Source organism: Giraffa tippelskirchi, chromosome 5 (genome assembly GCF_054371585.1).
Source record: "Giraffa tippelskirchi isolate mGirTip1 chromosome 5, T2T-mGirTip1v1.2.pri, whole genome shotgun sequence".
Lineage (NCBI taxonomy): Eukaryota > Metazoa > Chordata > Mammalia > Artiodactyla > Giraffidae > Giraffa > Giraffa tippelskirchi.
Window position 1 is genome coordinate 102,370,903 of NC_137279.1, and position 24,163 is coordinate 102,395,065.

Below are 24,163 nucleotides of genomic sequence, written 5' to 3' on the forward strand. Positions count from 1 at the left end.
AACAAAATGTTGAAACAAATAGTTCTTGAAGGCAGAATATCTATTCTATACCTCCTTTTTCTCCAACTCTGAAAAACTGATTTTGAAGCTATATTTGTGCCAATAAAAAATTTTAAATTGAATGGCATACAGTCCAAACTCAAGCACTTCTTTAACTTCTTAAAAGCAGTGTTCACTTGGACTCAGGATATCCAGATCAATACAATCTGTGCAGAAAAAAACTTTGAACCACTGTCCCTGTCTTCCGGGTGTGCTGGCTGTGGTGACGTTAGCATGTAGGGAAAATTCCATCTCCTCCTTCAACCGCTGGTTGTGTGCCCAGTGCCCAGAGAACCTGCTGTCTCTCTCCCACCCCATGGCACCCACACTCCACTCCACATCAGGAGGCGTTACTTCCCTCCTTAAGGGGACTGCCCTTTTGCTTTCTGTGAGCAAACTCAATGCCTGTCATGAAAACCAGCCAGATAGCTTGGGGTCGAATCCTCTTAATTTTCTGTCATCCCTTCTCCATCTGACACAGCGTGAACTTGCTGGATGTTGAAAAGAAGGTGGTGTTCCAGCAATCCCAAGATGAATGTGTTTCAGTACCTTCCACTCTCCAGGAAGGTTCTGCCTGCAACCAGCCTTCCAGTGATGGAAAATTTGCATTTGATGAAGAGAATGTGGAGTCTGCCATGGATGGAGCCTGTGGTTGCTCTCATGCTGAAGAGGATGAAATTCCGACTGGTCTCCCAGGTAGTCTTCGATATATCTGTTAGTCTACACTTGGAGAATGATCCCGTTTGATAGACCCTGCATTTAAAATGAGAGATTCTACGAATGAGCTTTTCTAAGTTCCCTGTCATGGTTGTCCCTCGGGTAAACCACTCTACCCAAAGTGGTCCAGCCAGACTCACATGAACCTTAGCAATTGTGGCACAGGAGGTACAAAGGCTTCCTAATTTAGAATGAACCTCTTATCTCACAGGAAATGCTTTAATTGTCATTTCTGGGTAATGTCCCTGAGTTCCTACACCTGTCCAAGGCTTTTTGCAGTCTTGTTTATTTCCTTGGAGATGTCACAACTTTCGTTCACGTCTATCAATCCATAGCCTCTCTCTTTTCCTTTGACTTATCTTGTTCGAAGTTTCTGATAGCAGAAGGTAATGCGCACTGTCATTTTTTGGTATGTTTCTCTGAGGTAACGGAAAAGGCAATGGGAACCCACTCCAGTACTCTTGCCTGGAAAATCCCATGGATGGAGTAGCCTGGTAGGCTCCATGGGGTCGCGAAGTCCATGGGGACACGACTGTGCGACTTCACTTTCACTTTTCACTTTCATGCATTGAGAAGGAAATGGCAACCCCCTCCAGTGTCTTGCCTGGAGAATCCCAGCGACGGGGGATCCTGGTGGTCTGCCGTCTATGAGGTCGCACAGACGGACACGACTGAAGCGACTTAGCAGCAGCAGCAGCAGCTCTGAGGGAAGACAGGGCCCTGGAACTTCCCAACCTGATGAATGGCCTCTGTTTGCAGCTTTGAGATTCATTTGACTTGATGGTGTGTGGATTCCACTCCCATTTAATCTCAGTGTGAAATCACTTATCCCATTAATAAACAACATTTCAGATGAAAAAAGCCTGAGTATTATAGCAGGCTGAGGATATAATTAAGTTGTTCCCCAGGAACTGTGGGGAAAAGGATATATTTAGCTGTTTGCACAGACTCGGCATCAGGATACTCTGCTGATGACATATCATCTCAAGGAAATTTGTCCAATGGCTCAAGAAGGAAACCCAGTGCCTTCTTCTGAGGCTCATTCTAGGGCCTCCTGGATTATTTCTGTCTCAATAGCCTGTTACCACATTCTGAAGATAGGCACAGGATTGGGCGTTTTGGAAAGGCATTTGCCTGACATAACTCTTCTGTTAATTTCTTTGCAGAAAACCAGAATGGTCACGATGACCTGAAAGGAGCAGCGGTTGTGGCCCCGAGGTAATTTTGAATATCTGTGGGCTCCTGTACAGTGATAACCTCTGCAGACCTCTGATCCGGGGAAAAACAGCAAGTGCTGAATATATTGTGTCGTCAGTTTTGCCCACCACTATTATTCTTTTTCATAATGTTCTCTGCTTTCACTGTGGTACTTGTATTGTTTCCAATTTCTTATTTACTGGTCAAGTTTCAAACCCAAGTCAGTCGACCCAGGTGAACTAAGTCAGAGTGATTTTTTTGCACTCAATTTTTCTATCAGGTGTGGTTTCTAGAGTGAGATGCATATCTGCTATATGTTTGGTGTTAGCATGCTGGCATGTGTGTCATAGTAATGTCAATGCCATGTAAGTGGAAGTGTGAAAGCCACTACTCCGTGTCCCTGTATGTGAGGCGTGACTGTACCATCACAGAGAAATCTGTCTGTTCATCAGCCTGTTATTTGGTCAGACCACTGAGCACCTACTGCTTTTTCTCTCTTCTGCCCCTGTAAAACCACGCTGTGTCTCACACACAAAACAGAGTTTTCTCCCTGTCATGGATCAGACCCTTGGCTTCACCACTCAAACATTCCATCAAAACCAGATAGGACTGTACAGTTTCTGATAAGTCTTGGCTTAATCTTTTGCCGTCCCTCCCCACCAGGTTCAACAGACAGCTGCCACAGATGATAGAGAATGGAGTCCCACAGGACTCTCTAGATGAACACTACCTGACTTACTCAGTTCTTCCTGACCTGTCAGACTCCTTCTGGCCTTATCGGAGCAATGCCATCTTCTCACCTGAGGACGTGGATGTGTCTTACGCTCGGGATGTAAGCAGTGAGTATTTTCTTGTGATAGAACTCCACCTATATGCCCAGGTAGACTCTGTACGCTCTGTACTCCCCACCTCTGGGGTGCTGAGGTTTGTCATCCCTGTTGGAAGCGCTGTAGACAGTGATTTGGATGAGACTCTGTGGTAGAGTTTTAAGTACAGACATCAGGTGGGTCTGGGAGCTATGCTGTCTTCTTCATTCAGGTGGAGCCTACGGGTCCGGCCCCAAGTTAGGTCATGGACTCAAGGCTGGTGTGACACGCTCACTCACTTGTATGTGTGCAGGTGTCCGGAGATGACTGTTTTTTCCTGATTCCAATGCAATGTCTCTTCTTGCCCACAATGCTCCCATCTCCATACCCAAGTGTCCCTGGAATTTCTGTGCCTTTCCAGAGGCGCTAACAGCCTTAATGATTTGTTGCTTCCCTGGTGTCACTGCTGTCATCCCCGGTGTCTGTCTCCTCTAAATTGCTTGTCTTAGCAAACCAAGCATCTGGACCCCAGGATGCAAAGAGCCCTCCCATCACCTTGCTTGTATGTTTCTGGAAAGCACGGCAGAGCCCTGGCATTTTCCCACCCCATGAATGACTGAAGGTTCCGTGTAACAACTAGGATTCATGTGATTCTAGGTTTTGTTCATTCCACTCATCGTTCTGCTAAAGTAGTCAGCTTATGATGAGAAAGGCCTGAGTATGACAATATTCTGCTCGATTGCTGTGGGCTATTCCCCAGACTCTGTGGGGAAGATGAATCTTGAACTTTTTACTCAGACTTGGAAGAGGATACTGTGGTGAGAATCTACCAGGGAAGGGAGATCTGGCCTGATGGCTCTGAAAAGCAAGCCAAGGAGAGTCTGAGAGATCCAACTGGAGGCATCTGGCATATCCTCCTTAAATAGCCTGTCATCGCAGTGCTGATATTGTCGTCCCCATGGCAGTATTGGACAGTGGATTATTAATTTACACAATGAGATCTGCTAAGTGTTTCTCAACTTGTCTGAATTTATCCACAGAAAATCTTGCTGATCTGGAGGACAAGGAAGATCAAGACATCATCTGTTCTAGGTAACTATGGAGAAACATGGGTCTGACATCAGTGGTGACATTTGGTCATCTCACATGCAGGGGAATCAGAAAGCGCTGAACATGCCTATTTCTTCCATTCAGACAACCACAAATTGTCCCTGGAACAAGGTTGTCTGTTTTCACCCTTCATGAATCCCTCTCAATGATAGTAACTTGCAATCAGTTGAAGCAGGGCTACTGATCAGCCACAGGATTTCTTGGACTCCTCTGTTCTCTCCTTCTTATGAAAACCAGCATGCGATACTTATCTGCCTCTGTCTTTAGTGTTATGACCTTGGCAGGTATTTCATGGCAAGGTAGTATCTAGGAAAAAAAAATTCATGTCACATTGCAGTATTAAAAATACTGGTCTTGGAGACAAGATTTCCAGGAGTCCATTATGATGCCAGAGCTGGTATTCATTTGGATGCAGCATGTAAATTTCAACAAAACTTATGGTGTATTTGAAGTCACCTTTATGTTCTGAGGACGTGTGTGACATGACTGTGTGTCCTGGGGTGGCTCATTTTCCTCCTGAGCTCATTTCTTCTCTGTGCTCAGAGCATCTCATGCTCACTCTCCCTCACTCTCTCTCCCTTTCCCTTTGCAAGCGCCTTCAGACCCCAGATGGGAGTTGTGGGTGGGGGGGATTGTTATACCTCCTTTAAGGGGACTCCCCATTTGTTTTCTGCAACCTCTCCCTTAACCCTCCCACCAAAACCAGCTGTGGCTCTAGGTTGACTAATCCCTCTTGTTTAACCATCTGCTCTCCCAACCCCTCAAATCTCAGTATGGATCAGCTCGTGGTAGAAGAGAATGAAGTCCAGCCGGACTCACTGGATGAATGTTATCTGGCTGCTTCTAGTGGCCATCATCTGACAGGTTCCTGTCATCCTTATAGAAGTGCCTCCTTCCCAACAGAGACAAGAGAAGATTTCTTGGATCTAGGTGTAAACGGTGAGTACTCCCAGACAGGTTCCTAGGCTCAGGTTGATTAGAACTGTGTTCTCAGTTTCAATTTTTAAAAGGCATCTCGAGCCTTTGCATTCTTCTTGCCCCAGGCTGCCCTCTGTCACCTGAACTTATCTCATCAGCACAGGCTTCTGGTATCACGTCAGACCAGAGAGGGCAAGTGGAGGGATCAGGGCAGAATCTCAGCTACCACTGTCTCACCTGCAGGAATTTGTGTAACAGAGCTCTTTTGATCAAGATAAGAATCCTTATAGTCATGACATTTTGTTGCGAATTTTATTTCTTGAAGTTTCTGGCAAGTTCTCTGGCTTTTCATTCATGATTGCAATCTGCTCCATATTTGTAGCATGTTCTATTGTTCCCCAGCTCTAGATTCTTACCCCTGGACTGCCAACCTCCCTCTAAAGCATTTAGATACTAGCTCCTGAACATCAAATCTGCCTATGCCCTGTCATTTCCATGAAGCCAAGTATCTGTCTCTGTTGTTCCATCCTCTAGAGACACCCTTGTGTTTCATCCTTTGTGCAGCCAAAAGGAGTCTTCCACGTGCGGGTTATAGTTTCAATGTTTTATGCAATCTCAGTGGCATAACCGCATGGAAACTATCCATAACCTGTGTATCTGATAGGGGTATTGAGCTAATTTATGAGCCAGGTCCCCTTGGGTAGCAGTTCGTAGGGTATGGAAATGAAAACCTAGTATGAAATCCTTCTTGAGCTAATTTTTGACTTTTTCTTTAGGAGAAGTATTTTTATTGTTAGGACTTTGATTCATAAGATCATCTTGATTTCTTATTTCTCATTCTTCCCTGAGGAGCAGAGAAGCAAAGGCTTTCTCAGGATCACAGTAGTTCGCAAACCCGAAAGGGAACACACAGTTATTGTGCCCCTGTTGCCTGCCATGCTCCTTACTAAGTGAGCTCCAAGCGCACTACACCCCATTCAGCCCTCCCAGGCACCCTCTCAGGTGCCTGTGATGTCTCATAGCGGAGCCGAGGGCGCTGAGGATCAGCAAGGTCCCTTCACTTGCCCCAGACTCCTGGCCACTGGCGGGTGGGACACTGACCTCTCCTGGGCCTGACTCCCTGGCTCAGGCTGTGTCCTCTCCTCTCAGTAGTTGGACCATCCGTGACTAAGAGAGGATGTTGCTCACCTTTTCCTCTTTGCCCCGACCAAATGATTTGCAGCTATGTTAATCTTCAACATAAAGTTGCCAGAGGGCTGCAGAGAACCCCTGTGGTCCCTCACTCAGACCTGCCAGCTCCCTATCCCTCTGTGCACTCTGTCCTGAGAGCAGAGCCAGCGGCTCCTCCAGCCCCTCCAGGCGGAGCCACAGCTCCACAGGGCTCTCTGGAGAATCAGCCAGGGTGAGAGTCCACACCTGTCCCCACCTCCTGCCCCCAGGTCACCTGCTGTCACGATGGGTCCAGGGACACCTTGAATTTGGCTGTGCTGAAGCCATTAAAAAACTGTGGAGCTCTATCTCAGAAACACTGACAGCCGGGTGTGGGTTCCTGTGAAGGGGATGAGTGAGGCTCAGACATGTGTCTCAGAAGTGAGATGTCAGTGATACGGCCCAGTCCTGCGAGTCCATTGTACACAGTGGGCCGGGAAAGGCCAAATCCCCACAGATGGATTGAGATGGATGAATGGAATATCTAAACTATACAGGGATCCATCCTGTGTCTTGAGTTTCATGATAACCTGAGTCCAGTGTGGATAGCTGTTATGCAGCCATGTGGGTACAAGTAGTCAGGTCTACCCCATCCTCTCTGTACAAGGAGAAACCCTGCAGAAACAACACAAACACCTGATTTTTAAATTACAACTTGATCTTCTATTGGAGGACTTTCCCCACACTAGCAATATTGGGCAGAATTGTTGATGTTGGATAAAATGTTCGGTTATTTTATATTCTGTCAGTGGAAAGAATACTCAAAGCATAGGTCTAATAAAACCCATTCTCAAGAAAAGACAAAGAAAATTAGATGATGAAGTTACACAACGATAATTAAAAACAATCCTAGACATTGATTCAAAATAACATTGGAGAATGAGGGGATATGTAGTTTTGACAGTTCTTTCAAACACCAAATTTTATACGAGGATTTACCCTTTACCCAATATGGATTATCCTAAAATCTGATCAAGTGTCCTAAAATAGGAGGATGAATGATTAATGAACTTGGCCTGATGGAAATATGAAGGGCACACCAGACTGAGAGAAGTGCTTTTGGAAAAAGCCCCGGAAGCTCGCAGAGGCTCCTGGTGCAGGGCTGGGGTCAGAAAGGGGCCAGCCTGAGTCCTGGGAGGATTTGCAGAGGGAGTTGTGGGCAGTGATGTTGCAGAAGAAAGAGGGACTAGAAGACAGGAGCACTGGAAAGGCGAGTGAGGAGGTTAGATCTGTGGAGCAGAGAAGGGAGGATGAATTTCCATCAACCGAGGAACATGTGATAAAACAGGATTGGGGGGTGATAAGACAGGTGACCTTTGAGAGCGTGGAGAGGACTGAATCAGAGAAAACAGTTAGAAGGAGGTTGGATGAATCTTTGAGGAGAGTCAGGCACAGATGCTGTCTGGAAGACTAAGAGATAAGAGATCCATGAGAGACAGTTAAACAAACCTTGTTGAGGGTGCAGATGCATCAGCAGGAGGTGAGAGGAGAGCCCCACAGCAATGTAGAGCAGGCCCTGGCGGCTGTGACCTCACATGAGCCTGACCTGGACCTGAGGAGGGTACTTGATATCTTTGGTTAGCCCACGTTCTGAGACTATGTCCTCATTTCACAGTAGAAATAGAAACAGATTTCATTAGGAGCACTGTCCAGGCACCAGTGGAGGAACGTGTATTGAAGGAGTATACATTGTGTCTCTCTCTAAAGAGACACAGGCGTGTTTCCAAGAGGGTCTCAGACCTCTTCTCCACTAGTCCTAGCTGCTAATACCATGCACCCCCCAGTCTGCTCCATGTGGAATAGATTTTCTTCTATATATACATGTATGGTTGAGTGAAAGCATAGGCAAAAATTTCAAGCAAGGAAGTTCAAAAGGGTCTGGCGTGTACTCGTATCTTTCAGCTCAAATTCTAGTAGTACCTGAAGCCTTCAGGCCATATGTCTCTCCCTGTTCTTTTATTCCTGTGGGCAGATATCAACAACTCTTTCTTCCCCCATGCCTAGAGGCTTGTCTAGATCCTTTTCTCTAGGTTACAAGACTGAGGCTAAGAACAGAATACGAGGCTTGACCTCCTGTGTCACCCAAACCCTCTAGACTCAAGTGTCTGATTTCTCATTTCAAGAAATTGCAGCCTGGCACCTGCCTTCTCACCACCCCAGTCACAGCCAGAAATATGGCATCTTCTTCACATCGATGTCTGCCTTTGTTGTCTGGGTTTCTGGGTGGTTTCACTCATGGGCAAGGACGGTAGAAATGGGTGTCCAGAGAGGACTTAGCAAGGAAAAGCTTCCACTGGTCCTGAACCCTCCTTTCTTTTCAGGTGACCCCTGGGTGGACTGTCACCAGGGGCCTGTGAGTTTCCCAGGGTCAGAGGTGCAAACTCCACAAGCACAGCTTCAGGAAAGCACCCACGTGACCAATTGTCTGCAGCGGCAGCTGGACCAGCACTTTGACTGTGGTGACAGCAAAGCCATGCTTGGTCTTTCTTCCACCACCCAGGGCTTTCCCACCAACCCTGATTCTGGAAACCAAGGACCACTCTTTCTGGGTAAGAAAGAAAAGGGGATTCGAAAGCTCTGGTCCATGTACTGGTCCTCACACAGCTGTGGGTGAAGGAGGCAGAGGGCCTCTCCCATGCCCGCTGTCGGCCCAGTTGAAACCTGTGACCCTCTACCAGAATGAGGTGAGCAAGAACCTGGGCCTCAGGAGCAGCTCAGCCTCAGGCCCTGGTTCTGCATATTCCTGCTTGTTTAACTGAGCCACGTTGTTTATCTTCCTAGGTATTTACCTCTCTCGTCCCTCATCTGAACACTTGAAAAATTCTCTCCTTTGCATGATTGTTGGGAATTGTAAACAACATAATGTCCAGAGTGTCTGATTCACTAAAATTTGTTTGATAACCACTATGAATATAGAATATCTAAGCGTTGTGTCTTTCTGGTGCTTTAACACTTACAAAATCATTGCACAATGGTTGTTTCCTCTATGGTAGCATAGGCTTTATGGTCTACCCTTTCTCTAGACCCCATCTTCCCTTGCTTTCTCAGAAAGGTAGCTTGGCAATGTTTTCCTCTTCGTTCAACATGTGTCATCAAGGCGATTTACTCCTGTTGGGTGCTCTCAGTAACAGTGTATTAGCAACATTCAGTAGGAGTGTAAACACTGGCCCTGCAACTCAGTCCCATGTTTGCTTTTCATATCCAATTGATTTTCCTCATTGTACCTTCATTTTAGAATAAAGGGCTACCCTCATTTCTGAAGTGCACCCACCTGTCCCTTTTACGATACTCCATTTAAGTCCTTCTCTCCACTCATCTCCATGTCCGTCTCCTAGTTTTCCTCTCCTCTGGGTCCACATCTGTTCAAATTTCCTTAAAAGAGCTTTTAGACCCTCACATCCATTTCATCTGGGACGTATTCATCCTTACCCTCCATTGCTCTCCACATCGTCCCCTGGACCCTGACTCGACCTGGTGCTCATCCCTCAGGCTGTGGCCTCATCTGAGGAATAAGGAGAGACCCATGTCCTCAGGTAGAGGTGAGATAAGAAGGAGACGCCTTGTGGCAGCATGGAGAGTCTCAAGGAAAGTGCCCAGGGAGGGCCGGGATGCAGAGCCTGACAAGAGCCACTAGGTCTTGCGGTGTTTCTTGTCTTCTCTTCCCTCTCGTGTCTCCTTTTCTTGTGCTTGGCCTCCCACATTCTCAGCCAAGACTGAACCTCACTGGCTCGGTCACTCTGTTTCCTGCTCACCTCCCACGGAGTCCTGAGCATAAACCCAGGCTTCACAGCAGATTTTGCAGCAAAGGGTAGTTTTAATGCCCTTTACTTTCACACCCCTCCACACTGTGGCTCCCACCCACTGCTCATATCTCCTAGTTCCTGTCACCAAACAGAGCTTCTTGCTCCTTCTTCTTATTTTTCTATTTTGTTTTCCAAGTTCAACTTATCAGGAAGCCAATAGAATGACCCATTCAATAGCTCCAATCCTTCACTCATTTATTCCATCACAAACACACTCACTTGTGAGTCTTCTTCCATTTTTATCATATCGTCTATGTCTTATTTAAATTATATATACATATCATATGTAGTGTGTTTACATATATATGAAGTCTATATTCATGCACATTAAAAATCCTTCCAATTTACACTTCCCCACTTCTTTTCTCTCATGAGGTTTTCCTTCAATTTTGACTTTGCTTCATCTCTTCCCAGCCAACAGTACAAACTGCATCCTGTAGGAGTTTCTTGCCTTTGTCTTTTCTACCTAGGAATTTCTGTTGTCATCCGTTTTATTCTTCTTGGCTCATTTTTGGCATCCGGAAGCATGTTTGCCCTGTGGCACACTTAACAATCCTGGGTAGTATAAGGAAGATCAGCAAAAAAGAAAATATAAAACTATCCCCATTGTCTTCACCTACCCATGGGCTTTCAGATGGCCTTTCTTGTTCCTGGACACTTTCTGTACCTGATGTCCTCCTTGGGTGAAGGAGTAAGTCTTCGTAAATCATGATTAACAATGGATCCTGTTGGTTGTGGTTTTATCTTCAGAGCTGGATGCTTCCATCAGAATGAAGAACCCTCCCAAGCTGGAAGGTGAGGGCGCCGCAGCAGGCGCACACGTGCATCCAGTGTGTAGCAAGATGAAGTGCTTAAGTGTCCTGAAGGAGAAGATTATCAAAAGAAAACTGCTGTTTGGCAAGTGGAGACTGGCATGCAGATTCCCTGGCCTTCAAGCTTAGGGAACAATGGTAATTCCATGTACTTCTACCTTATGCTCATTATCTGTTGTGGCTAAATCTCCCACTAATTGTTCTCTTCCTCATTTGTTCACTCAACAGCTGACACTACCTCTGTGTGGTCTTTCCTCTCTTTTCCATGGGGGCTGCCACCCTGCAGTGCCCTTCCATCTCAATCTCCTCTTTCCACTCGGACCTCTACTGTTTTCCCACTGCTGCCATCCTCATATTCCCTCTGACCTTTCCTATTAGCCACAAGGAAGCCCAGATCCGTGGTCCTCCTCATCAGAATAGCAGCATTTAAGCCACTGAAAACATTGGCCTTAAATCACACACATTCTTGGTTTCTTCACCTTACTTTCCCTGCCCCTGCCTCCAAGTCCACTGCCTCTTTCTTTCAGGATCGTGTCTTAAGGAATCACTCGCATGTGAGTTGGCTTCTGGAGGAAAGTAGCTAGGACAGCCCTTAACCCTCAGCTTTTGCACCTGAATAAGAAACACTGGAACTGAAGGAAAAGGCCTTCATTACTAAAATAAGATAAGACCCTGGGTCATAGGTAGGAGTGCTGCACTCACCTGAGTCATGACTCCCCACAGCCTCTGATAGGCAGAACTTTGCTAATGTGCAGGGGACTTGCAGGAACTCCCTGGAGCTGGCATTAGGTGGAGGACAGTAAATGGCTCCCTAAAGGGACTTTGGGGGAAAGGAGATACAGAAGCCAGGTTTTCAAAATACATAGGGCATGAGATGGACAGGTATTCAGACCTCTCCAGTTTACTCACATGATTCCTTCTCCATATTAGTAAAAGCCCAGAAAAATGAGCTGAGTTGAAATCTGAGGCCAGGGAATGTAGGACAGCATTGTACTGAATTAACTTTGGGCCACGTTTATGAAGACCCAGGGAGATACATGCGAATAAAGATAATCATTGCTTCAGACAATGCAATTGAGAAAGCCAATTATTTATATGCGAGTAACAGAGAAAGACCAAAACATCTTTAGGGCCAGTGGAGAGAAGTCCATGTTGGATTAGAAGGAGAAAATAAAAAGACTGGTGTGAAATAGTGTAGGTGGTCTAGTGTGTAGTTCTAAATCATGCTGTTGTAAAATGAAAACGGGTTGAGTTTTGAGGTAACATGGATGCCTACACCCAATCCATTGAAATTCTGATTTTAAAGTTCTGGGGATGAGCTTTGGATATCAAAGCTCTGCTAATATGCCTCAAGGATTAGAAGGACTGTGGATCTGATAGGATACAAGGAACCAATATGGCAGTGGCCTATGAGTGGCTGCTTCCTCAAAAAGCTGAATAGTAACAAGTAAGGGAATTTGCATTTTTCTCTCAACAGAACTGTTTTGTAGAGCCTGGAGAAGAGAAAAGAGAAAAAAAGAGACGTAGATAGTTAAGTTAGATATATAATCTCTCTGTTTGGATTCAAGTTTCTCACAATTTTTATAGTAAAAGATACAATAAAACAAAGAAAAAAACATTACATAGACCCCAAAGTATAAAATCAACCCCCACCTTGCCACAAGAATAAAATTTAGTGTTTCCTTTTCTACTGTTAAAATGCCACATGCAGTTAGCTATTCACTAAACTTGTTTCACAGACTACTAACTGGCTCAGAACAGCAGATTCGACAAGTTATTTTTCATGGAATCTATCCTTTATGCAAAAGCCCCGTAATGAATATTAGGCCTTATCCTGCTATATTGATCCTTTGACATGCCCTTCTGTCAGTTCAGTTAAGTTGCTCAGTTCTGTCCAAATCTTTGCCACCCCATGGACTGCAGCATGCCAGGCTTCACTGTTCATCACCAACACCCAGAACTTGCTCACATTCGTGTCCATGGAGTCGATGATGCCATCCAACCATCTCTTCCTCTCTTGTCCCGTTCTCCTCCTGCCTTCAGTCTTTCCCAGCATCAGGGTCTTTTCTAAGGAGTCAACTCTTCACATCAGGTGGCCAAAGTATTGAAGCTTCGGCATCCGCATCAGTCCTTCCAATGAATATTCAGGACTGATCTCCTTTAGGATGGACTGGTTGGATCTGCTTACAGTCCAAGGGACTCTCAAGAGTCTTCTCCAACACCATAGTTGAAAAGCATTAATTCTTCAGCACTCAGCTTTCTTTATGGTCCAACTCTCGCATCCATACGTGACTACTGGAAAAACCGTAGCTTTGGCTAGATGGACCTTTGTTGGCAAAGTCATGTCTCTGCTTTTTAATATGCTGTCTCAGTTTCTCATAACTTTTCTACCAAGGAGTAAGCGTCTTTTAATTTCGTGGCTGCAGTCACCATCTGCCGTGATTTTGGAGCCCAAGAAAATTACATCTGTCTCTGTTTCCATTGTTTCCCCATGTCTTTGCCATGAAGTGATGGGACCAGATGCCATGATCTTCTTTTTCTTGAATGCATAGTTTTAAGCCACCCTTTTCACTCTTCACTCACTTTCATCAAGAGGCTCTGTAGTTCCTCTTCGCTCTCCGCTAAAAGGGTGGTGTCATCTGCATATCTCAGGTTATTGATATTTCTCGCGGCAATCTTGATTCCAGCTGTGCTTCATCCAGCCCAGCATTTCGCATGGTGCACTCTGGGTATAAGTTAAATAATCAAGGTGACAATATACAGCCTTGACATACTCCTTTCTCAGTTTGGAATCAGTCCATGTTCCATGTCCCGTTCTAGTGATGCTTCTTGACCTGCATACGGGTTTCTCAGGAGGCAGGTAACGTGGTCTGGTATTCTCATCTCTTTACGAATTTTCCATAGTTTGTTGTGATCCACACAGTCAAAGGCTTTGGCCTAGTCGATAAAGCAGAAGTAGATGTTTTCCTGGATGTTTTTCTATACACCAGCATAAAATACTAGTAGAGACTCTTTCTTTGAGAAAAGTTTGAGGAAAAGTTGATGAGAATTTAGGATAACTAAACTGAACCCTCTTTCACTTCAGAGTTTTATTTGTGTAGATGTCAAGGATATTCCTAGAAATGCCTTAAGGAAGATCCAGCATGAAATCACCTCCATAGCATTTTGGTGTCCATGGGATGCAAATGGGTTGAGACACAGTGACACTCCCTGCTCTCTTTTCACTAATTTTATTTTGAGTTTCCCCTTTCCATTCATTCATTCCTCAGTCATTCCTTTCCATTCATTCCTCAGTCTCTTTGGAGCTGGATTTCCCTGGAAAGCCTTATTCCTGCCCAGGAGGATGACCAAACAGCCTCTATTAACTGTTGACTCCTCCAGATTGGAGCTTTTCCCCTTCTCCTCTCCCTTCCCGCAAATATATAGGAAGGGCCTGTGGCCTGGGTTGTCAGTAACAAGTCATGTGGTTTTGGATAGTCCTTAGACCCTTGAAAACCTAGCTCCTCCTCTGTAAATTATGAAACTGGACTTGGATACATTCTGAGGTCCCTATTGGTGCTCACATTCCAGGACTCTCCGGTAGCCTGCTTCTCCTCCTCAGAAGGCGGGGCTGCAGAGGTAAGAAGAGGGTGTCTTTCTCAATTGAGGATCCTCTGCTCCCATAGCAGTCTGTTTCTAATTGTGTTTGAGGGATGCTCAGCACATCCATCCCTGAACGTGTGGGAAAGCATACAGATGAAGGGGATTCAAGAGTGAAATGACCGTTGAGTATTGAGTGGTAGGGATCCAGATGAGGCTCTGAAGAAGCTCTGAGCTGAGATATCCCCAAGCACAGGTGGGGTGAGGACAAGGGTCCTTAGATGCTGCACCACAGGCTAGGTGAAAGTTTAGGGAGGTATTCCTTCGAAATCATGGACCTCACTTTCCTCTCCAGCCAGCCTGTGGCTCTCCCTTCAGCTCGTCCTGTCAACAGGAGCTCTGTCTGCCCCTGGCCCCAGTCACCATGTTGCCATCCCTCCAGGCTCAGCAGGGTCTAACAAAGACTCACATTTCTTCTCTCTGTCTGTCTTTCACAGATACCAATTACGTTAGGAACTAAGAAAAGATATCGTCAATTTGAGAAACCACACTATAATATGTACCTTTTCCATTTGATGAAAAAAAAACTCAACCACAGCAACTCAATTTCAACCTCAGCAACGCCAGAGGGATCCTTTCCTGAGAACGAACGTCCCAACCAACGACCACTCTCCACACTCCAAGGGACAGAATTGATGGGAGTAATCCCAGTCATCAGCCTCCGCATGTAATCCTCAGTAAGGTGATCGATGCTTTGATGGACACACAGTTTGGAAAGACCTTAACTCTTGCTCTTCTAAATATTCATCCTCCACACACCAGCATGGGAACAATTAGAAGAAGACAACATATCAACCCGGTCATTCTTTGCCACCGGATGGACTGTGCTCAAAGCAGACAGCATTTACTATACATTGTTCTTGCTTCAAGTGTTTATCCTGTGTTTAATATTGAGGTAGATACCAGATAACTGCAGAATTTAGACTTTGAACCAGACAACTGGCCTGTCTTTTTTCAAACAGTCGATGTTTGCCCCAAAAAGACAACCACAAAAAGGAGATGAGATGTTGTAGGTTCCAAAGGACTAAAAAGATTGTGTTCCTGTATTTCTTTAGTCCTTTGGAACCTCAAACATCTCCTCACCTTTTTGTAGTTGTCCTTGATGGTCGTGACATTGACTTGTTTGCAGAGGATTGGTCAGTTGTCTACTCAAAGGTCTACCTTTTGCAGTTGTCTGATCATTTCCTCATGATTAAATTCAGGTAAACCCTTTTTGCCAAGAACACATCTAGCACATGCTGTGTGCTTCCTAGCGCAGCCTGTTTGGAGGTTAAGAGTGTCCACTTTACCTGTCTCCACGATTATTATTTTAACATTGAACACTGTTATGCAGAGGCTGATAAGATCTGTTCATTGAAAAGGCAGATTTTGTGTCTGTAATGAGTAATTTGATTAGTGGGCTTTTGAGAGTGTATGAATATCGTATTCTATGGTGCTCCTTCTGTAAAAAGTTTACCATCCTTTATTGGTCCCTGATGTGTGTCAATTTCATATCTGTGGTATAGCCAGCATTGTGCTATGGAAAAGACAATCCCTACCCCTAACATATTATTAAAAATATTTTTGAGTTTCAACTTAAGCTCATGCTTTTTTAAAATTCAGTGTTATAATCCATTATTTTCTTAAATGTATTCTTAATTGGAGGCTAACTGCTTTAGAATGTTGCGTTGGTTTCTGCCATACAACAATGGGAATCAAACATAAGTATAAATATGTCCCCTCCTTCTTGAACCTCCTTCCCACCCCTCTCCCATCCACAGTCCACTATTAACATGATTGATTTTATTCATATAAATACTCTTGTTTCTCATGTGCCGTGCTGTGCTTAGTTACTCAGTTGTGTGCGACTCTTTGCAACCCCACGGACTGTAGCCCGCCAGGTTCCTGTGTCTATGGGGATTCTCCAGGCAAGAATACTGGAGTGGGTTGCCATGCTCTACTTCAGGGGATCTTTCCAACCCAGGGATCGAACCCAGGTGTCCACCATTTCAGGCAGATTCCACCAGGAAAGCCCAAGACTACTGGAGTGGGTATCCTGTCCTTTCTCCAGGGAATCCTACAAAACCAGGAATCGATCCGGGGTCTCCTGAATCGCAGGCAGATTCTTTACCAGCTGAGCTACTACCAGGGAAGCCCCTCTGTTTCTCCCTATTCAGTTTTGTATCTTAAACACCTCTCGCATCTTTTAATCTATGTTTACCATTTGTAGTAGATTGTATCTTCTGTGTTTCTTTCTCTGTTATTTTATTTTATTTGTGTATGCATATTTGTTTGTGTCTGTGTGTTTTGCTTGGGATTTGGAAGGCCTGGTAGCTAGTTAGTGCACTAAAATTTCTGACACGTTAGTCCTTTAGTATTTTGTCTCATTTCTAATATTTAAAACATTTTAAATGTTATCTATCAACATCAACTTTTTACTACTGTGAAGATCAAGGACATTGTTCTGCTTTTTCCTTCTGTCTTACCCTTTATATACTGTATTTTTCCTAGCTTTTTTTTTTTTTAATGTGCTAATTGGTAGGATAGAGGTAGGAGCTGGAGGAGGGGCCCACTGGGTCCTTTCGACCCCCTGGTGGCACAAGATGGCTGTCCCACTCTGGGAGTACTAGCAGCCTCCCTGCAGAAGTTTGAGGGTGTACCTAGGCTGCCCCCAGGGCAGGGCCCACGACACAGTGGCTTAAATCTACAATCACATATATTCAGTGATGACCAGATGTACAAAACCCATAGTTTCCTGTCAATTCTTGATGAGCAGAGTTTGTCTTTAAAGATTTCTCATGATGGACTGAGGATTCCTTAAGTTTGATATGTTTAATACTTGTTTTCTGTTGCTTTAATACAGCACAGACAGCTTGGCTAAATATAAAGAACTTGTCCACAATGAGTTCTATTGACTTTTTTAAAAAAATAATGTTTACTTTATAAGTTCTGCTGAGATGCAGAATGTAAATTGATTTTTCTTCACTGAGGGCAAAGGGTGGTCTGGAGCTTCAGGACCATTTTTCTTTTTCAAAAAAAGTCTCTCAGCTCTACTAGGATAGGTCTTAGAACTGACCGTTCCAGGTCTATATCCCCTAGGTCTCTATGACTTTCTCTCTGATCCTTTCTCACTATCTTTTGTTCATTTCTATTCTGTTTGATGCTTTCATTTTTCATGCAGTGTCCCTGATATGTTTCGATAAATATGTTCTCTATGTACCTTGTCATTTAGCCTTTTTTTTTCAAAGGATTTTCTTTACCTTCAATTTTTTAAATCTCTGCCAGTTCCAATTTCTCATTTCTTCTTTCCTGCGCACTTGTATCTCACGTTCTGTGTTTCTTACATAAAATATTGAAGTTTTTTCCATGTGTATGTATCTTTGAATGCTTTGTTCAGATCAGTTCAAAATATGGATGCCATTTTACATTTTCCAATGTGTTTTGATTGATTTTGAGGCAATCTTTTCATTTGCTGAAATTTTTGACTCTCATTTTACACTTTTTTCTTCTGTCACCTTGGAAGAAATGTCTGCTCTATAGTTTTCATTTTCACATGACTAGGTTACCTGAATGAGAAACAGTTGTTCCAGGTCAGAAGGGATTAGTGCTGTGAGTGGCTTAGCTGATTTCTTTGTTCTAGGTCTGTCTTGTGCAATTACTCTAGCAGAGTTAAGGCTTGGGGGAAAGGCATGGTGTGTCTCTTGATTTGGGGATTCTGTTTCTTCCAGTAGGACCTTTAATTTCTGCCAGTTGCACCATTCTTTTTTCATCACCACGAGTATCCAAAGGATGCTCCCTTCAGCTTGGTCTCACACCTGATCCCAGTAATTGTGCCTCCTCAAGATTGTCACCCTCTGGTTCTCTGCACTGTTGAACCCCTTCCTATCAATTCCCCAGTCACCAGAGCTAGAGCCAACCAGGTCTCAGACATCCCCCTGAGTTTATCCACATGCTCTTTCTGTGAGTTATTTTACCTGAGCTCTGTCGGGAGTCCTCCTCCGTGCCGTGCTCTGCCCTATGTGCAGGGTGTTTGTTGATCCCTCCGCTGCTGTGTGCCTCCCAGACCCAGCTGAATACAAACCAAGTCCTGTCCACAGTGTTCTCTGGTCCCTGGTTGTTTGGCGCAGGGTTTTGAATGGTGTCCTTGACTCTCTCTGTTAGTCCCTAGCCCTTGGAATTGTATGTTGAGAGATTCAGCTGCTATTATTCTAGGTGGACCTGTGTTCTCCTATCATTCTTTTTCAAATCTCAAATTTGAATAGTACACAAAATAGACACAACAGAACCCTCCCATCTTTGTCAAGCATGGTCTACAATTACCAGCTTATACTGTCTTACTACAATCCATGCACTTACCTTTTCCTGTCTTTTTAAAAGGAAATCTCAGACATCATGTTTCATCTATAATTATGTCTGCGTGTTTCCCCTAAATGAGAACTCTTTTTGAAAGTATATCATCACGGCATTATAATCATAAATTAATTCAAAATCTTTAATATCATGAAAGACTATTCAAATGTTCCATTGTCTACCATGCAGCATTTTTTCAGCTTATTTGATCACATAGGTTTTTTTTTTTTAATTTCTTTCTTTCTTTATGGCCGCCCTGGGTCTTCATAGCGTGGCGCAGGGTTTGTCTAGCTGTGGAGAGGGGGAGCCACTCTCTTGTTGTGGTTTGCCGGTTTCTTGGGCTTCAGGAGTTGCTGCCCATGTGCTCAGTTGTTGCGGCTTGTGGGCTTCGTTGCCCCACAGCATGTGGGATCTTCCTGGACCAGGGATCAAACCCGTGTCCTCCGCACTGCTAGGCAAATTCTTAACCAGGGAAGCCCCCCTCCTCCATTATTGTTTCTACGTTAGTATTCTTTTTTGGAGGCAAATAAAGTCCACAAAGTATAATCACTAAGATAAAGCATTTAAGTCTCTTACATGTATGCTTACCTTCAATTTCTTCTTTCCTTCCTCCCTTCCTTGCTCTCTCTCTCACTCACTCTCCATCTCTCTTGGTCTATTGCTGTCCTGATTTCCGCTTTAACTCATTCATTTGTTGAAGAAACGGACTTGGTTTTTCTGTAGCATTCCCACAGTCTAAATTGTATACTAGGTACTTTAATAAATGTTTCTCTCCTTCATTCTTCCTTTTTGGTGGTAGAATATAGAGCAGTGCTGTAATGTAACAAAGATGCAAGTCACACACGTAGTTTAAAATTTTCTAGCAACCACATTGACAACTAAAAAGTATAAGAACACAATAATGGAAAAATAATCTCCTACATAGCTGAGAATGCTATATATACTTTAAAGGAAATATGGGGCTTCCCAAGAACTCGCCTACCAATGCCGGAGACACAAGAAACGCAGATTCAATCCCTGGGTCACGAAGATCCTCTGGAATAGAAAATGGCAACCCACTCCAGTATTCTAGCCTGGGACATCCCATGGACAGAGGAGCCTGGCGAGATATGATCCATGGGCCCAAAACAGTTGGATAAGACTGAGCGACTGAGCGCACACACAAAGGAAATACAATTCTACCAATGTTTTCAAGTTGTGTTTAATAGAAAAATATTGTGCATGTCTCCAACTTTTAAGGTTACACTCACATGAATTATAAATTAAAATCCAGGTCCTCCGTCCTACTCCTTTGTAACTATTTGACAGCCATATGTCTAGTGGTCCCTAGTTTGGACCTGTAGATGCAGAGACTGATGAGATTCACACTTGCAGTCCTAGCAAGACTTCTTCAGAAGTGGTGTGCACTCTCTGAGGAGGAGGCCCATCAAGTTCTGTGTGTTTCTTCAAATAGTATTACCAGTCCTTTCAGTTCAAGACTTCTCAATCCATTAACTGATTATGTGGCACTAAGTGGTGATATTCCATCATCATGTAGTATTTAACTGGAATACTTGCATGAAAAGAAACTTCTCCTAAAGACCAAATACTATGTAGTTACTTAGTGGTAGCTTCTGTAAAGAAAACTGCAGCTTAATGAGCATTTCCCCAAGAATCCTCTGTGGTCACCGATTCCTTTATTTCTTTTTTACCCCTGTGTGCTAATATGAATTCAAACTTGCAAACACCGTGAAGTAGTTCAATTCATTGCAATATAGCTCTTACCAATACTCAAATTATCTCTCTTTTGGCAGTGAACGTGACTTTAAGCTGGCTCCTCAATTCTTTTGAAAAGTTTCTAATAGTATTTGAGACCTTTCTTGATAACAGTATGAAGAGGTGCTTCTCTTTTATCCTGAAGATTTTCTGTTCCTCACCTGGACTCAGTCATTTTTCTAAGAATCTCTGGTTTCTGTTTGTGCAAAATGTTATTCCCAAATCCAATTGTAACCTTAAGATGCTTACTGGATTTGGTTGATTTCTAGGCGTTTGCAGTGGACAGAGCTAGGAAATACATACTCATCTTTGTATGAATGTACATACTCAAATTCAGAACGTCAGGCTTTACTGAATGTTTATCTTTCATCTGACTCTTTTCCATATACCAGTGTTTTTGTGTTTAAGGGCACTGGGAGTAAAGGAAATACAAGATTTCATACCATCTCCTTTGCTTATCCCCACATCATTTGGAATAAGAAAAATGTATAAAAAAAAAAAAAGAATAAATACCAACAATGCCAATAATAACACAATTAAGGAAAGAGTTTGTTTTTGAAATTTTGTAACTGTTCCAGGGTACGTATAAATTATTGTTTTATAGTTCTCATCCATATGGTTGTTCCACAAAAGTTACATCGTGTTTCCAATGTCTAGAAGTGACATTTAAAACATCAGTTTTATAATGATAGAAAGTGAATGCTGTTTCCAACTCAAATCTAACTAAATAGTCTGTATTCACTATTCTAGCCCTATAAGGTCTGCAAATGTCTCAAAGGCCTGGGTGGAACTGGGTGAGCGACCCCTGATCTCAGACGCTGGAATACACTGCCCAGACTCTTCTTCCTGGCTGAGTTTGGGATGAAAGGCCAAGATTTCCTGGAGTCAAGGTTCAAGTCTTAGCCTAACAGCGGTTTTTCCTGTCCAAAGGAGACTTAAGAGCGAGAAGTTCTGGAACAGGATCAATCAAAACTGCGAATAATAGGGTACCTGAATAAAATATAGTACTTCCCATTCAGGTCTGGAACCCCGCCCAGAAAGCTGTCACCCTGGCTGGTCCATGACATCACAGCCCCCGGACCATTATTCACAGGGCCAAGACGTGCGGTCCGAAGCCCCCTCGTGGGGCAGGACTCAGTGGGCGCAGCTTCTGCCTTTTACCCTAAGACCCAGGGTGACCCGACAGGGGGTGGCAGTGGTTCGGTCGCCGCGCCCTCTGTTGGCGGGGCCGGGCCTCCGAGGACCATTGACCGGCAGAGCCGCAGGGTCCTGCGGGGACGCCAGGGGCTGGTCCCCCGCCCCGCCCCCTCCATTGTCCACAGGTCTGCGCCTCTCAGAGCAGCAGGTCTCAGATCTCGACTGCTGAGGGGGAGGTGGCAGATCACGGGGGTCCAGGGCCTCCTTCGCGGGACCTAGGCGTTCTGGTCCCGAGAGCAGAACGAGTTGGGCGCTGGGGCGGAAGAGTAGGTCCACTCAGCGCGCATCTGCTGCGCCAGTAAAAGACTCTGCGTGCGGCCTAAAGAGAAAGGTCCCAGCGAGACGCGAACTCGGATCGCTGGAGTCAGAGTCCAAAGTGCTGACCACTACACCGTGGAAACACGACCTTCTCGCTCTCCCGCCGCTGAGCCGTGTGCCTCTCAGCCGCGCGGTCCCAGGACCTCCTCCCTCCCGGCGCTCTCGTCACTCCGCCGCCTGCCGCTTCCTCCACGACGCCAGGGGGCGCCTGACTCGCCGGCCGGCGGCCGTCTCTACAGCTTTGGACATGGTGGAATGGGAGGAGACCCATTCCGGGTGAGCGACGGGGAGGGGCTTTTAGGCCTCCCCCAAATGCATCTGCTCTGCCGGCATTTCTAGAGTTTTCTGCCCTGAGGTAAAATTCCCGCCAGGAAAAAAGAAAGTCCCTTCCCTCTTTGCAAGTGTCCTCTTCCCGCTGCCCTGAGAACTCTGCACGTCCTCAGAAGAGCCTTTGAGGCTTCGTGGGATGTCCCATGCCTGGTACCCCAGGTCCAAGGGTAGACTCGCGGGCCACCACCGGCTTTGTGAGGAGACATGACCTTTGCTCTGGTCGGAACCAGACCAGAAGCCAGGGATCCGCCTTCCCAAACGCCAGGGATCCGCCTTCCCAAACCGTTGCACCATGCCGGTGGAGGAACTGCGAGCCCAAATGAGTTAGGCACAAAGAACGGTTTACAGCAGTAACAGGACTGTTCAAATGTGCCAAATTCTGTAAGCGTTGAGCGGTGCAAAGTATGGGTCTGTTTTGTTGTTCAGCCGCTCTGTCGTGTCCGACTCATTTCGACCCCACGGACTGCAGAACGCCAGGCTTCCCCGCCCTTCACCACCTCCCAGACCTTACTCAAACTTATGTCCACTGAATTGGTAATGCCATCCAACCCTCTCATCCTCTGTTGTCCTCTTCTCCTCTTGCCTTCAACCTTTCCCAGCACCAGGGTCTTTTCTAGTGAGTTGGCCCTTCGCACCAGGTAGCCAAATTATTGGAGATTCAGCTTCAGCATCAGTCCTTCTAATGAATATTCAGGACTGATTTCCTTTAGGATTGACTGGTTTGATCTTGCAGTCCAAGAGTCTCCTCCAACACTCCAGTTCAAAAGCATGAATTCTTTGCGCTCAGCCTTCTTTGGGCTTCCCTGGTGGCTCAGAGGGTAAAGCATCTGCCTGCAATGCAGGAGACCTGGGTTTGATCCCCAAGTCGGGAAGATCCCCTGGAGAAGGAAATGGCAACCCATTCCAGTACTCTCGCTTCAGAGGAGCCTGGTAGGCTACAGCCTGTGGAATGGCAGAGTCGCACAGGAGTGAGCAACTTCATTTCTTCTTCTTTATGATTCAACTCACATCCATCCATGACCACTGGAAAAACTATAGCTTCGACTAGAGGGACGTTTCTTGGCAAATTAATGTCTCTGCTTTCTAATACACTGTCTAGGTTTGCAGTAGCTTTTCTTCCAAGGAGCTAGCGTCTTTTAATTTCATGGCTGCAGTCACCCTCTGCAGTGACTTTGGAGCCTAAGTAAAGAAGTCTGTCACTGTTTCCCTCGTTTCCTCCACCTGTCACCAACTGATCTGAAAAGACCCTGATGCTGGGAAAGATTGAGGGCAGGAGGAGCAGGGGACGACAGAGGATGAGATGCTTGGATGGCATCACCGAATCTATGGACATGGGTTTGGGTGGACTCTGGGAGTTGGTGGTGGACAGGGCGGCTTGGCGTTCACGGGGTCGCAAAGAGTTGGACACCACTGAGCGAATGAACTGAACTGAACTGATGGGACCAGATATCGTGATGTTTGTCTTTTGCATGTTGAGGTTTAAGCCAACTGTTTTCACTCTCGCTTTTTCTGCTTTCTGCCATAAGGATGGTGTCATCCGCATACCCAGTCTTGTCCTTTATATGATGTACTCTGCACATAAATAGGCTGACAAGATACAACCTTTGAGGTACCTCCTGGACTCATTGCAAAGGACCCTGATGCTTGGAAGGAAGGTTATGACCAACCTAGATAGCATATTGAAAAGCAGAGACATTACTCTTCCAACAAAGGTCCGTCTAGTCAAGGCTATGGTTTTTCCAGTGGTCACGTATGGATGTGAGAGTTGGACGGTGAAGAAAGCTGAGCGCCGCAGAATTGATGCTTGTGAACTGTGGTGTTGGAGAAGACTCTTGAGAGTCCCTTGGACTGCAAGAAGATCCACCCAGTCCATCCTAAAGATCAGTCCTGGGTGTTCATTGGAAGGACTGATGTTGAAGCCGAAAATCCAATACTTTGGTCACCTCGTGCGACGAGTTGACTCATTGGAAAAGAGCCTAACGCT

At 45.1% G+C, this 24,163-nt stretch overlaps 2 protein-coding genes and 1 long non-coding RNA gene across 3 annotated transcripts in view; 2 read left to right on the forward strand and 1 right to left on the reverse strand.

The window, feature by feature from the left end:
- Positions 1-24,163, reverse strand: part of LOC145504771 (uncharacterized) — a 375,749-nt gene that overhangs the window by 264,787 nt on the left and 86,799 nt on the right. Inside the window, exon 2 of the long non-coding RNA XR_014052470.1 lies at positions 19,168-19,392. This is a non-coding gene — a long non-coding RNA (uncharacterized LOC145504771). The remainder of the gene's footprint in view (positions 1-19,167; positions 19,393-24,163) is intronic.
- Positions 1-24,163, forward strand: part of LOC145504750 (NBPF family member NBPF10-like) — a 190,939-nt gene that overhangs the window by 83,551 nt on the left and 83,225 nt on the right. The window contains exons 58-60 of the mRNA XM_081486057.1: positions 521-735; positions 1,923-1,974; positions 2,617-2,792. Of these exons, the coding sequence (XP_081342183.1) occupies positions 521-735; positions 1,923-1,974; positions 2,617-2,792 (443 nt within the window). The remainder of the gene's footprint in view (positions 1-520; positions 736-1,922; positions 1,975-2,616; positions 2,793-24,163) is intronic.
- Positions 4,562-15,824, forward strand: LOC145504760 (NBPF family member NBPF4-like). The gene is made up of 4 exons (XM_081486078.1): positions 4,562-4,808; positions 8,318-8,545; positions 10,550-10,749; positions 14,688-15,824. The coding sequence occupies exons 1-3, from the start codon at positions 4,643-4,645 to the stop codon at positions 10,738-10,740; spliced, it is 585 nt and encodes a 194-aa protein (XP_081342204.1). The 5' UTR covers positions 4,562-4,642; the 3' UTR covers positions 10,741-10,749; positions 14,688-15,824.